A 15,370-nucleotide genomic window follows, 5' to 3' on the forward strand; every position below is an offset into this window, starting at 1 on the left:
TAATGCTATACATAATTTAATAAATAATTATTATTTAATTTTGATTAATTAAATTTTCTTTTACACTCATTTACGAAATTAAATAAATAATTACTAGTTAATTTAATCGTGGTATTCTTCTTGGATTAAGGGTGGCTCATTCCGGACCTTTAGAAATAATGCGCAAAGCCCAAGTGCCCAATGCCTAGCTTGCTATTCTCCTTTACAAATGGGTTAAATTAGACTTATACTAAAAAGCCTTAAACTGGAAAATTTATCTTCAACGTGTTCATTTGCATCTAATTGGTCTCTAAGTGTTTTACTGGATTTAGTTGGTCCTGAATTTGTATTCCATAAATCAGATTGGTACCTTCTACTAACATTGATAGTTTGTATTGACGTGGTATTGTTAGCCAATCCGGTGGTGCCACGTGGTAGTCTCTCAGTATATCACGTGCAATCATAAATTAAAAAAAATTAAATATATATAAATTAATTAAAAAAGTATAGTTTTTGTTTTATATAAAGAAAGAACCTAGACAACCAGTTGTCCAAATACAGATAGATATGTATAAATTTATAAAAGTTGACATGTTATCCTTTTGTTAGCATTTAACGACTTGTGACAAAAAAAAACTCATAATTAAGTGATTATTTTGTAACTTTTCATAATTAATTGACAAAAAAGAAATGTATTAATATTTGGGTGACTATCAATTTAGTTTACCCTAAAAATAAATAAAGAAAAAGAAAGTGTATATATATGCGTGTGTATGGCTTGTCGAGTTTTTAATTATAAATCTTGCTAATAGGGATGTTCATAAAAAAAATGTAAACCCTAATTTGATTGGATTGAATATTAATAATCAAGCCTTTAATTGATATCTTTTTCAAGTTTAATTGGTGGATCCTTACCTTTATATATAATGTGAGTAGAGAAAGATTGAAAGGACAAAGAAGAGACACATTGTCCTTTTCCTAAGGTCTAAGTCACTTTCCAAGATATGGTTGCAAAATCTTCCTGAGAAAAGGTATGAAAATATTAACAACATATATTTGGATTAAGTTTAAATTTTGGAGTCATTACTGTTAAGAGAGTTTTATTTAAATATCGCTCAAATAAAATTAAGTTCAGATTATAAAACGGATACGATCATTTGTGATTATACCAAAAAAATGTATATATATATAAATCGAAAAAATATTATCCAAGTTTAAAATTTATGGTTAAGATTAAAATCACAAAATAATTCATCCATTATTAAAACTGAAGTAACAGTGTATATACATGAATTCTTGAGTTTTTCAGAGTAAATTTTGTTAGCACTATGTATCATGATTCATATAAATAAAGAAAATCAAGTTGCACAATAATATATATATATATATATGTTGGGTGGGGTTCTTGAATTCTCCACCATAAATTTTGTTAACAAGGATGCTGATATAAAAACTATAAGTGGAAGTGTTGAATATTAATGTTTAAGTCTTCAATTGACATCTATTCCTAACTTGATTGCTGGATATCTTTACACTTGTCCATATATATGTATGTGTGTGTGTGTTTGGGGTATTCTTGAGTCCTCTATCATAAATTTTGCTAATAAAGATGTCCACGTAAAAAACTACAACATAATCTGGCAACATTGAATATTAATGTTCAAGTCTTCAGTTGATATCTATTTTAAATTTGATTGTCAGATTTCACTTATGCTCTACCCTCATAATATATATATATATATAAAGTGACAATAAACAGAGATTGAAAAGATAAAAGAAGAGACATATTGTCCTTTTCCTAAGATCCAAGTCCCTTTCCAAGATATGGTTGCAAATTCTGAGGATGGCCAGGGAAAAAAACACCTTCACTAAACCAAAAGCAAATTTCAATAATTGCTTTGCTCCTTCTATTATATGGATCATATTCTTGGTTGGTAGCTAGCTAGCTATCAAAAAATATGGAGGATGGAGTTTGATTGATGCTTTTGGGACCCTTCTTTGGTGGAAAATGATGTTTGCCTTTTTCCCTCCCCATCTTAAAATACTTGTTTGTTTTCAATCTGAAATAAGTTGTATATTAGTTTCTCCAAATTTAACCAACCCTACCTAGTTTTTAAGCTAGGTTGGCATTTTGCAGATGTGGGGAAAATGGTGGGTCATATTTCTTTTGAGGCTATTTGGGATCATTGAATGGGTATTAGCTGTTGAGGAGTCGGATCTTCGTCACGATAAGTATTGTTCTCGATCAGGGGTTTATCTTTTAATTTTATTAAGAGCTTTGATAGATTCATAAAATTAGAATAGCTCGAAGTGTTTTATATATTGTATTTTTAACCTGTAAATCTAACTACGACCTCATAAAACTGAGCTACATTGACATTTTCTTATACTATTTCTTCAATTGTTGTGTTTGGTGGGTGGAAATGAGTTCTATGGGTATTCCCCTCAAGGACCACCTTTTTTTTTTTCTTTGGTTATAATATGAAGTTTTTTTTATTAATATTGTATTCCTTATTTTCACTTGTTGTAATTGTTCTTATTTGAATTTATCTCACGGATTAATGATATCATTTCAATTAAAAAAGATAAAATAATTTTTTTATATATAGAGTAAATTGTACTATTTTAAGGATATTTTTATCGTGTTATATCGTAAAATAAAAAAATACTCATAATATTTTAACTCATACTTTTTTTATATTTATACTTCATCATTGAATTAAGGCCTCATTTATAATTAATATCAAAATTTTAATAAATATACTTTTTATATAATTTTGTTTTTCACCCGTATTGTAGATGTGTTAGAATGTCATATTTATTATATAAACCTTAAGAAATTAGATTCTATGCTAATAAAACCAGATTCTACAGGTTGGGGATAGATTACATGGTTTATATACTATGAAACGTGATGTCAAGAAGAGAAACTGGAGAAAACCTACAATTTTCACAAGTGACCTTATGTCATCACTGATAAAAATATATATACATATGCATATATAATATATTTACACCCCCAATGACAGAAATTTAACTTATTTTTAATGTTCATGGGTTGTTTCCCATTGCATTAGCAGGAGCAGATAAATAAGTAGAATTGGAAAAAGGAAAATGAAACAAGAATAAAAAAGGGAGTAACAAGATCCTTTGAGACAAAAGCTGTTACAGTCTACCCTTTTGTCAGTCCCAGTTTCTTTCTTGAAAATCACCTGTTCCAAGGATTATTATTAAGTCAATGCAGATTAAGCCATATATGTATGTATATATATATAAATTATATATCACAGCAAGTGAAAGAAAAGACCAACCTGAATCTTTTGTACCAGCTTTATTTCCAGGTTTCAAGTGCAATGTTGATTTACCCTGGAAGAAAGCTCACAGTTGACAATAACAATGGAAGGAAAAAAAACTGGTTCCAATTGAGGAAATAGTAAATAAAATACCTTAAAACATGTACCAGAGAAGCTTTGTGAAAAGTCCAACTTCTTGCTGCAATTCTTCTATACATACATGCATACATACACCAGTTATAAAAGAAGATATATATATATATATATGTGAAGTATATTGTACTTATAATGTAGAACTTGCCTTGGAAAAACTTGTTAAAGGGGAGGTGGCAGTGTCATCATCAACACCATGTTCTTTGATTTTCTTTTTGGCTTTGCTTCTTTTCTTAACTGGTCCAGAGCATTGGTCATAATCATCATAGTAATGTTTTGGACCAGAAGATGCATCAGATACCATTGATAAGTCCACCTCAGCAGCTTCTTCAGCCATGAATATACCTCCTTTTCCTACATATTCTTCATTTGGACGCTGAGTTTGTGAGTAGTAAGAGGATTGATACAAGTAAAATGTCCAACCAGACTCACAACCATTACTACCACATTGTGAAAGTGATATATTCATTATATGAAAATGAATGAAAAATAAAGGAACCTTTTTTTTTCTCTTGGATTTTCATGCAAAGTCCTTGAAAGGTGTTTGTGTATATATACACTCAAAATCTTAGATTAGTTTTGTCCTTTCTCGCACCCTTTGGCCCATCTTGTTTTTTCTTGTGTAAATCAAATAAGTGGTGAATGGTGATAAAGGGGGAATGGTTTGAAGTTCATTTTACCTTAGGGGAAATGACCATACATACGTGATGTCCATTTGGGGAAGCTGTTGGAATGCATTAAATGGTGGAAAGAGGGTCTAAAGTGACCCCATGAATGTTTTGTTAGATCATTGAAAAAAAATATAAAGCATCTAATGAATATTCCATCTTCCCAAATTAAGGCTAAGTTATCTCAAGAACTATATGCAAAAGCAGTAAAAGCCTATAGAGACTATGATTTAATGCTAATGCCAACACTTCCAAGAACTATTGATGCATTTGCTTGGTATTTGATGAGTATATTCAATTTTTTTCTTTTTAAAGCATATATATTTGGAGAGTTATACCTTATACTTGTATTTTAATATATGTTTGAGAAGCAACGAGTACTTGCCGCCTTGGCTCAGTTGGCAAAGGTTGTTGAGTATCAACACAAATTTATTGGAAAATATATTTTGTTAATGTTTAAATGGTAAAAAAAAAATTAACTTTTTGTGAGTAGTCTTTAGGTAGTAAGTTTAGTCTTAAATTTTATATTAGTAGGGGAATGAATTACACATCATTTAGGAATAAAAAAACAGAGGATTGTTAGTTTATATAAAACTCATATCTCACATTGCTTATAAAACCGAAGGTAGTGAGGCATTGGGTCTATATAAAAAGTTATATAGTAATTGTTAAGTGTACCAAATCAAAAATTGAATCTTTTATTTGATCTTTTAAAATCCTCATTTATTTCCTTATTTTGGAGTTTTAGGAGATATAGCTAAATTTTAGTTTAGTGGTGTTGTGAGTTTAGGTGCTCTACAAAAAGTATCAGAGCCAAGTTTAAGGAGTGAAACTTTTCTTAGTATGCATTGTGGTTGCAGTATTGTCTGATCTTTCACATTAGAAAAGACATTCTTATAGCTATTTGAAGATTATCTTTGGTTGCTTAATTGTAAGAATCATCTGTCAATACGATGACGGACCTGCAAGTTGTCAGTGGAATGAAGAAGCTTGATAACAACAACTATAATACATTGCCAACTTGTATAATGTCTTATATGTAAAGAAAAGACCTTTGGGAGGTTGTCAATGATAATGAAGTGACACAACCAGAAGTCAAAGATGCAAGTGGCACGCTAAGAAAATGGAAAATAAAATATGGTAAAGCAATATTCACGTTGAAGATGACGATTGAAGAGGATGTGTTGGAGCACATCCGAGATGCCAAAACTCCTAAAGAAGCATGGGATACCTTAGAAAGTTTGTTCTTCAAGAAAAATGACACAAAGCTTCAACTCTTTATGGGCGCGTTTTTGTTGATGGTGCAATGTGACATGACAATCTCGTAGGATTTCCACAAAGTGAAATCATTATGCCGAGAGATAGGTGACTTGGATCCACAAGCTTGATGGTCAAAGAAAAAGCCCGTGAAAGGTAATATTGCTACTGCCAACAATGAACAATAATGGGATGTCGACGCACTGTTTGTTGCAGAAGAAGAGATGACTCTTACAGCTATAACGTGCAATTGAGTCAATTATGAGAACGATTGGATTGTTGGTTCAGACTGTTCAAAGCACATGATAGGTGATAAGAAGTACTTGCAAAATTTGTCGGAGTACAAAAGAAGCCGTGTCGTGATGATTGCAATCTTGTTTACAAAAGGCTTGTGTGATAACAAACTCAAAAGTTTTTGTTATCAATTTGGCATGCTGAAAGTTGGTGTTGAGGGGGAGTGTTGAATATCAATACTAGTCTTAAGTTTTAGGTTAGTAAGGGAATTAATCCCATATCATTTAGGAATAAAAAAGCACGGGATTATGAGTTTATATAAAAACTCATATCTCAAATTGCTTAGAAAAACGAAGGTAGTGAGACCTTGGGTTTATATAAAGACTTATGTAGTAAATGTTAAATGCATCAAACCAAATTTTAGTTTAGTAGTGTGGTGGGCTTGGGTGTTCTACAAAGGTGAAGGTTCTGGGCTCTAAGTACCTAGATTTGAGACTCTTCGCAATTAAAATTTATAGATCTCCAAGTCCCACCATGAGTTATTTCCATGTATGAATTTTAGTTCAATGTAACGCCCCCTTTACCCGAGACCGTCGCCGGAGTCGAGCACGAGGCATTACTAAACTTATTTGAGCACTTAAACAAATTCAAACAATTTATATCACACTTTCCAGACAAGCTGTCCAACTGTGTCATAGTTGCTAAATAATTCATATCTCGAGTTATAAAACTCGAAATCCAAATCCGTAAATTTTCTCTGAATTTATACTCATATATCTACTTACCAATTTTTTCTAGAATTTTGGTCAAGCCAATTAGTACAGTTTATTATTTAAAATCTCCCTGTTTCAGGGTTTGACTACTCTGACCTTTGTGTATTACGAATCAGATATCTCTCTGTACAGAGCTTCAATGACTATGCCGTTTGTCTCTAATAAAACTATACTCAATAAGGAATCTGTACATATAAATTATGACTTCTAATTATCTTTGTAAAATTTATGGTGAATTTCCAAAGTCAGAACAGGGGATCCAGAAATTGCTCTGGCCCTGTTTCACAAAAATTTAAACATCTCATAAAATATAGCTCATATACCTGTTTTGCTTCTTCCATATGAAAATAGACTCATCGAGATTCGATTCCATAATTTATTCATTATTTAATTCCATTTCTACTATTTTTAGTGATTTTTCAAAGTCAAACTACTGCTACTTACGAAAACTATTTTAGTACAAATATTGTTAACTAGTTTATAACATCTTTACTTCAATTCATTCAAACTCTATACATGCCATATAAATCTTCAAACATAAAACAAAAGCTACGGAATTGATCTGGATAGTGTGCTTTGTTGTGTTGATCCGATCTACCCACTTCACTTCAAGTCAATCTACATAAAATATTAAACACACACAAGTAAGCTTATTGAAGCTTAGTAAGTTCATAGGTTAAAAGTAATGCTTACCAAACATAATATTTCCAAACAATACCAAAACATTTACTAAAGTTTCCTGCGATTCACAACCATTGTTATAATAATTCACATAGTTGAGCTCAACAAGATAACAACTACTCAATCTCTTTCATTTGGATCACTTCTCTTTATTTCTTATAATCAAATTAGGAAACGGCTTACGAAATTGAGTACGTCGTTGCTCAATGCCACGATTCACAACTCAGTATGGTTTTCCTCATTGAAATACCATACCTACATTTTTTAACTCGGTATGGGAAATGCCATACCTACATTTCTTAACTTCGGTATGGATTTGATAATACCATACCTACATTTCACATTTCAGTATGGATAATACCATACCTACATTTCACAACTCAGTATGGATGATACCATACCTACATTTCACACTTTGCCATGGAACAACCATGGTCTTATCCAATCAATTCATCACACGTCACGATACGAACGTACTCAATCCTGCGTTTTCCTAATTTGCATTTCCACATTTATTCTTTCATTAACAAAATCTACACAATCCCACAACAAATTCGTATATAATAACACATTATATACTTCAATCATTCACAAATAAACATCTAATTTCAACCATATGAACTTACCCGGCTAATTTGTAGAAGATATTGAAATTTTGGGACTATTCGCAACTTTTTCTTTTCCTCGTTCTTCTTTGGATTCTTGATCTATAATATAAAATATTTCTACTCATTAGCATTTATTTGATTTCTATTTCACTTCACAATTTATGCTGTTCAAATTTTGAAATTGCACTTTTACCCCAAAATTTACAGTTTTCACAATTTAGTCCCTACTCAATTCACCCATCAATTGAACTAATTTTTCTCAATTAACACTTTATTTTATCATTATAAACTATTTCAAAACCTTTTATATTCTGAATTTCAACAGCAACCTTCAATTCACAACTTTTTCACAATTAGGTCCTAAATATCATTTCCTATCAAAATCACTTAATAAAACCACCTTAATATGAAATTAGAACTTAAATTTCATAATAATTCATCATAAAATTCCCTTATCCATCCAGGGTAACTTCCAATTTCACCCATAAAATCAAAAACTAATGAATTCTACAAGTGGACCTAATTGTAAAAGTCATAAAAACATAAAAATTATCAAGAAAAAGCAAGAATTAGACTCACATGATGTAAAAATATGAAAAACCAGCTTTCTCCAGACCTTCTATGGCGTTTTGGCTGAGAAATTATGAAGAAAATATCTAGATTTTTCAATTACATCATTATTTAACTATTAACTTTTATCTATTTCCAATTTTGCCCTTGTTCACATTGTTTTCTTGCTTATTTCATACCCAAACCGTCCAGCCATTAATCTTTGGGTCTAATTGCTCTTTAAATCCATCTTTTAAATACTTAAGCTATTTACTCACAATTTAACAAATTTTGTGCTATTTTCAATTTAATCCTTTTCAATTAATTAGCCATCCAAACGTTAAAATTTTTAACGAAACTTTAATACTAACTCAATGACACTCCATAAATATTTATAAAAATATTTATAGCTCGATTTTCAACTTTGAGGTCTCGATACCTCATTTTTGACCCGTTTGACCTAATAAATTCTTTTAATTCACTAATTTCACCATTTCACAAATTCTTCTAAATTCTTACTTGACTCATAAATATTAAATTACTATCTTGTTCAATCTTATTTGTCGAATTTAGTGATCTCAAATCACCATTTCCGACACCACTGAAAATTAGGCCGTTACATTCAATTAGTTAGTTCATAGTTTGGATTGATGCAATTTATAGTTTGTGTTGTAATAGTTTGATTCTACACCAAATGGTTACTCAGACATGTATGTGTACTGTACTTATAAACTTTCACACACACACACACACACATACATACTTGAGAAGAGTAATGGATATTTTAAAGAAAAGAGTTAATATAATTTTGTGCCCTTGAACTTGACAAGTAGGTTCACTTTGATACTTTTTTTTTGTTCACTTTGGTACCTAAACTTGGCAACTAGTTCCATTTTGATCCCTTAACTTGGAAAATTAAAAAAAAATTAATGACGTAACTCTATAAGATTGTGTAATGTCATCATCTGAAAAAAAGTGGATCTAATTACGTGACACAACCTTATAGTGTCATGCCATCAAACTTCAACAATTTTCCAAGTTAAGGGACCAAAATTACCTAGTTGTCAAATCCATGTATCAAAGTGAATAAAGCAATACAAATATTAAAGTGAACCTAGTTGCCAAGTTCTGAGAAAAATTGCATTAATCCTAAGGAAAATGAAAAGTTCGGGTAATATAGAGTTAATGTGAGCTGAACATATATAGATGATGGATTAAATATATACAGATCTATTGCTTAAGAGCAATACCTTCTCCGATTTTAAGGTAGAAAATTCACAGTAAAGTACCATACGTTTTGCCCCCTCTATTAAAAAAAAGGGCAAATTGGTCATTATACATTAAATCAAAGAGCAAACTAGTCCTAATAAAAAAAATCATCCACTTTTACTGTTAAAAATTGGTCTTATACCTCTGCATGAAGTACACGTGGCATGCCGCATGTAACTATCTGGTTATTTTGCCAGCCACACCAGCTTTTAACAATAGAAATGAATGAAATTTTTAACAAAAAGGACTAGTTTGCTCATTAATCTAGCGTACAAGAACTAATTTAATCACTTTTTTAATAAGGAGACAATGCAATCTAACTCCTAATATATAAACCTCCATAATACTTTTAGTAAAGATTAACCCTAATATTTGCATTAATGCCAACACTTCCAAGAATTATGATGCACTTGCTTGGTATTTGACGAGTATATTCAATTGTTTTAAAGTTTATATATATATATATATATATATATATGTGTGTGTGTGGAGGATTATATTCCATTCTGAACATATGCTAAATAAGAATATTAGATATTTTAAAGAAAATGAAAAGTTCAAAATAGCTGTTCTTGGCCCCTACTAATAATGTTGAATCCTCATGGTTTCCAATGATGCAAAATGATTTATATGCACATTTAATATATGAGTGTAATAAGGCAAATCCTATAGCTACAACTTGCCTGAAAAAACAAAAAAACTGTATACATTTAACCAAAAGGTGAAAGACATTAACATATTTAGGCAAAAGTTGAACTTAGATAAATATAAAAAAACAAATGACAAGAACCAATGGCCCTTAAATTAGGCCGAAAGTCGATGCTTAATTTAAGATCATTTTAGATGAATATTTATTTTTAATACTATACGTTTAGTTTTTTTTTTATCTTACATTACAGTATATTTAGTCTCGTCGTCACCATTATTTTTATATAAACTAGAGATAAACGCATTGCTTATCTAAAAGGACCCTTAAAAAACAATGATTAGAAATTGCAACCCAAAAAAAAAAAACACATGAAGGGGGCCATTGTAGGATCTTGCTGTGGATCAAACTGGTCCCTCTCTCAGGGCATTAAACTCATCAGCACATGCCCTTTGGTTGTTTGTGGCCCTTTGCCACTCCATTGGCATTTGTTTTTCTGATATTATTGCATGATTTAATCTTTGGCATTTGTGTTTTTTTCTTCTCCTCTTTGATTGAAAATGATTCTAAGTTTACTCCATTATTATCATCGATTCAATCGGTACAAATCAAAATTTTCATTGATGTGAAAAAAATAATCGAGTGTTTAAGTTTATTACTGAAATTATGCACACTAAACAATACAACTAGAAAAGCAAACTCAAGCTTCCTTCAAACAAAAACTAATGTAAAATCTCTCTAGTTGCCTTTTGTGGTATATATAATTTGGTTTGCACAAATGATTGTGAAGTGGACAAGGATAGGTTAGTTAAAAAATTACCATGAAAGTCCCTATACTAGAAGTTAAATTGCATTTTATTCTCTTTATTTAAAAAAAATAGGTGAATTAGTCCCTATACATTAGAATAAAAAACAAACTAGTCCTTTCTGTTAAAATTAGCATAGCTCACGAACTGTGTATCATGTGCACTTCATACAAATGTACAAAGACCCGTTTTTAACGGTAAAAATAATAAGATTTTTAATAGAAAAACCAATTTACTCTTTAATTTAATGTACAAAGATTAATTTACATAATTTTTTAATAAAGAAGACAATTTAGTCTTACAATAAACTCCTCATCCATCGATTTTTTAATATTTAATATTTAATTAAGTTTAAAAATTATATTTGAGGGTTTTGAATTTTATCAAAATATTAAATTAATCTTTTAAATATCTTAAATTTAAAACAATTTATTATAATAATTCAATGGCTCTCAATTGTTTGTAAGTATATAGACTGTGAGCTAAGTCTCACCACAAATAAAAGCCTGTTGTTGGTTGAACACAATAATGTTTAAATGGGGTTTAAATGGGATTCAACTAAAAATTGATTGAAATACCGATTTGAAGAATGATATTCAATCAATTGGATTCAAAATTGATATAATCGAGTTTTTTTAATTTTAAAATTTTAATAATTTTTAATTAAATCAATTAGACCAACGAATCGATAACTTAATTAATTTAACCATCAATTTGATTCTAAAAATAGTGATCGGATTACCACATCGAATAAAATATTTATTTTAACAACGTTAATTAATAAAAACAGAACCATTTAATCATTTGTTATTCTAAACTTTAAAAAATGAGTTTAATTATAATATTTAAAACTAGACAAATATTTACTCCAATTCCAAATATTGGATTCTTTGTGCCTGCACAATTCTTCTTTTTTCTTCATTTTACTTCCTTCCTAAAACAGCGTCGTTTAAGAACCCTATAAATTCTAAACCTGTTTGTGAGCCTGCTCCAAAATGTTGGTTCCATTTTCTCCCCAAACTTTATCCAAATAAAAATTAAAAAATTTAAATTCAACTCAGACCCATCCATATTTAATAAATTAAATGATCTTTTTAATGATTTAAATTTCGTACAAGAAAAAAAAATCAAAGCTACAATAAGTTTTTCAAAATTAGAACATCTTAAGATAGTTAAAAACCAAAGTTTTTAGAACCGGATTAATGATTGAACCGGTCAAATTGTTGATTTTCGGTTTAAATAGTTTATCTGATTTAATTAAAAAATATTAAAAAATATATAATTTTAAGAAATAGAAAAAATTAGTTCAACTAGTTTTTTAGCTTGACTTAACAGCTTTCAAGCAATTTACGAGTCAACCAATCTAACTCTTCTTTTCAAACTAGTATCTCGATTGGTTTCAAGTTCAACCAGTGTTCGATCCAACCGATCTAACTGCCAGTCTAGTTCTATTTAAACAACATTGTTGAAAACTAAAATACACGAAAATTTATGAAAAGAAAAAAGAGCTTAACACATCATTTGTTACTTGAGTTTAACACCTTTTTTAAAAATATGGTACTTATATTTGGGAAATGTTATACATTTGGACTCCAAAGTAATAATGTTAAATTTTTAATGTTTAATTTGAGTTTTAAGATTAAATTAATAAAAATTATAATTAACTAGTAATATTATCAATTAACTTCCATCAAGTTAACTCAAAAACATCCTTAAATATTTTGCCCAGGTTAAAAAAATTTGCCAAAACTCGGCTCCAATATAAAAACAGACCTAGTATTTTGCTCAATCCCATTTTTTTAGCCTTTGTCCAAATCTTCTATATTTTGGATAGACTTTCAAAATTGGACATGTAACTCAAATTTTTGAACAAATCTATTTTTTTTTTCTTCACTTCTTCTCATCTCCTTTCTCTTTCTAACCCAAATTTTCTGACTCCTCTCTTCCATCAACCCAGAAGTTGGCTAAAAACCTATGTCACCCATTGTCGTCGATAGCCTATGGAGCCCTAAGACTCACCCTTGATTATTCTCGACTTCCCAAACTCAGTATGTTTTGGCCCCACCAAAGCTGTGTCGAGCAATGGAAGATACACGGAATGCACTAAATGGAAGATTTTTAACTAACATTGGTAATTAAGTTATTTCTTTTAACAATTAATTAAATTTTATTCTTTCATTCAACTATAATTTGATAGATATATTAAATTGAAGTTGATCATATATAAATTAATACCCCTTTTCTTGTTAAGATCATACACACATAAACTAATAAAATTTTATAGCTTCAATCATTACTGGTTCATGTAACAAAAGGGAAAAGGCCAAGAGGAAGAAACAAATTTATCATGGTATTTTTCCTCGACTCTGGTGGGCAATTCCAATTTTCTATTAAATAATTTTATTATTTGTGAAAATAATATTATTCTAAAGATCCTATAATTATTATTTATACAATATTAAATTTTGGTTTACATAAAATTAACATCATGAATTTTATACATGAAATTGCCAAAATTTCTTATTCATTTAATCATGTAGAACATATACTCGACACCTATCAAAATCATTTTCATCAATAAAGATATATCTTTGAACATTATCATGACTTCATCGCATAGAAAATGAAAAGTATGGGTCTTGAGTCTTCCCTTAACTAAAGAGACAGTAAACCCTAGCACGCAAAGGGAGTGGCTTGTTTGAGTTAGTGTATATAAACAACCCTAGTGTAATCCGAGGCTTTAAAATTCAGATTATGGTGCGCACGACATTCTTATCTCCACCTTGTTAATAATTGCAAAGAAGTCTAACAACAACAAATTTCTGATAATAATGTGAGAAATTTTACCATATTTGCGGCAATAGAAAACATTAATTTATCTTGCAATATCAATAAAGCCATTTTACCATATGGAAATTTTGGTTATAGTAAGAAAAATTATGATTTAGGGTACTTAAAGGAGAAGCAAGAATTTTTAGTTAGATTTTTGTTATACAATTATAGTAAAACATATCATAATCTGATTTGGTGTCCGACACAAGGTTTAACCCGAAAACTTCTCTTATATATACATTTTTAAACATCCTCTTTAGAAGAAAGATATTCTGAATACTCCACTTTGTTATCTTTTTTTCTCTGCTTCTTCACCAAAACATTCTCTCTTATTTTCCATTTCTATTGATGCCGTGTATTAATAATTATGTATGAAAATAAAAGGTAGGATAAATAAATATGACTTTCATATTCATAAATGTTGATATTATATAATTTAATTTAGATAGTTACAGGTGACATGTCGCGTATACCTCATTTTGAATTACGGGGGTCAATTTTTAACAGTAAAAATGAATGAATTTTTAACAAAAAGATTAATTTATTTTTTGATTTAACGTATAAAATTAATTTATTAATTTTTTAAATAAAAGAGAAAAATGTAATATAGTGTTATTCTACTTTTAGTTATTAATGTATGATATATATTAATTCTTTTAATGTTGGAGATTTTCTTTTCCATTAATATCTAAATATTTTTCTTGATATCCCAGAAAAGCTATGACTTGATCCCTCAAGGGGTATGAAATCACCAACAACAGATAGACAAAAACATGAATACACATCTCTAGAACCAGGACTTCTCAGAGAGAAGAATCTCAATTTTTTACTTCAACGTGGCAAACACCAACAGCACCGCTCTAACTGGGAAGAAAAAGCATCACACTTTTCAACGCAATAAGACCACGTTTTATCGAAAACCCATCACACAATCAGCCACCTGTAAGTAGAAACCCCTCCAATCACATTCTCACTCATGATCCATCCCCCCCCTTTGCATGCAATAGGAGACTAAGCCAATACCACGTGGAGCGACGACCCTCGAAATTAAACCGACAGAGAAACCCAAAGTGCCAAAAGTGTGCTGTTGTTGTGTCGTAATTTTGAAGGGTGGTGAGGGTGTCGAAGCCAAAATGAAATACTCACCAAACCAAACGCTGATAGGTGTAACAACGCATGGCCGCCAACGCCACATGTAGTTGTAAGTAGTAGTGACACACACAGGGGTTTTGATTGGTGTATGAGCGGTTCTAAAGTTACGTGTGGGATCGATTTCAATGCCTTTGCTTTTGCTTCTCATGCTATCTTTTGCTTTCCTATTGGTTGGTTTTTGACTCTGGATTGGTTGGATTTTGGTTTAGTTTATTGGTTTCGGATCATTTGGGTTTGAAATTTTTATATTATTTTATATTTTAAATTATTTTAAATTTAGATTATTTTATGTTCGAATCATTCATGGCGAGTCATTTAAGTTTGTCGATCAATTATTTAAGTCGTGTTTAGGATATTTTAAATTTTTTTATTCGAGTTTGAAACTTGAGTTTGAATTATATAAGTTATTTTTATTCTGAATTCGGGATCAATTTAGATTTAGATAATTTCGTGTCAAATTATTGAGGAGT

At 30.1% G+C, this 15,370-nt stretch overlaps 1 protein-coding gene across 1 annotated transcript; it reads right to left on the reverse strand.

The window, feature by feature from the left end:
• Nucleotides 1-2,926: 2,926 nt before the first annotated feature.
• Nucleotides 2,927-3,954, reverse strand: LOC108487912 (protein SOB FIVE-LIKE 5-like). Its single transcript, XM_017792250.2, has 4 exons — nt 3,574-3,954; nt 3,426-3,482; nt 3,291-3,345; nt 2,927-3,191 (listed from the first exon to the last, which is right to left on the reverse strand). The coding sequence occupies exons 1-4, from the start codon at nt 3,892-3,894 to the stop codon at nt 3,163-3,165; spliced, it is 462 nt and encodes a 153-aa protein (XP_017647739.1). The 5' UTR covers nt 3,895-3,954; the 3' UTR covers nt 2,927-3,162.
• Between the last annotated feature and the right edge of the window lie 11,416 nt (nt 3,955-15,370).

This window comes from Gossypium arboreum, chromosome 6, assembly GCF_025698485.1.
Source record: "Gossypium arboreum isolate Shixiya-1 chromosome 6, ASM2569848v2, whole genome shotgun sequence".
Lineage (NCBI taxonomy): Eukaryota > Viridiplantae > Streptophyta > Magnoliopsida > Malvales > Malvaceae > Gossypium > Gossypium arboreum.

Excerpts from the sequence above, each read along its gene's own strand:
- LOC108487912 (XM_017792250.2), bottom strand. The coding sequence starts at position 3,894 with ATGAATATATCACTTTCACAATGTGGTAGTAATGGTTGTGAGTCTGGT. Across the intron at positions 3,483-3,573 it reads CTTTAACAAGTTTTTCCAAG|AAGAATTGCAGCAAGAAGTT; the intron begins GCAAGTTCTACA and ends ATGTATGTATAG. Across the intron at positions 3,192-3,290 it reads AGCTGGTACAAAAGATTCAG|GTGATTTTCAAGAAAGAAAC; the intron begins GTTGGTCTTTTC and ends TCCTTGGAACAG.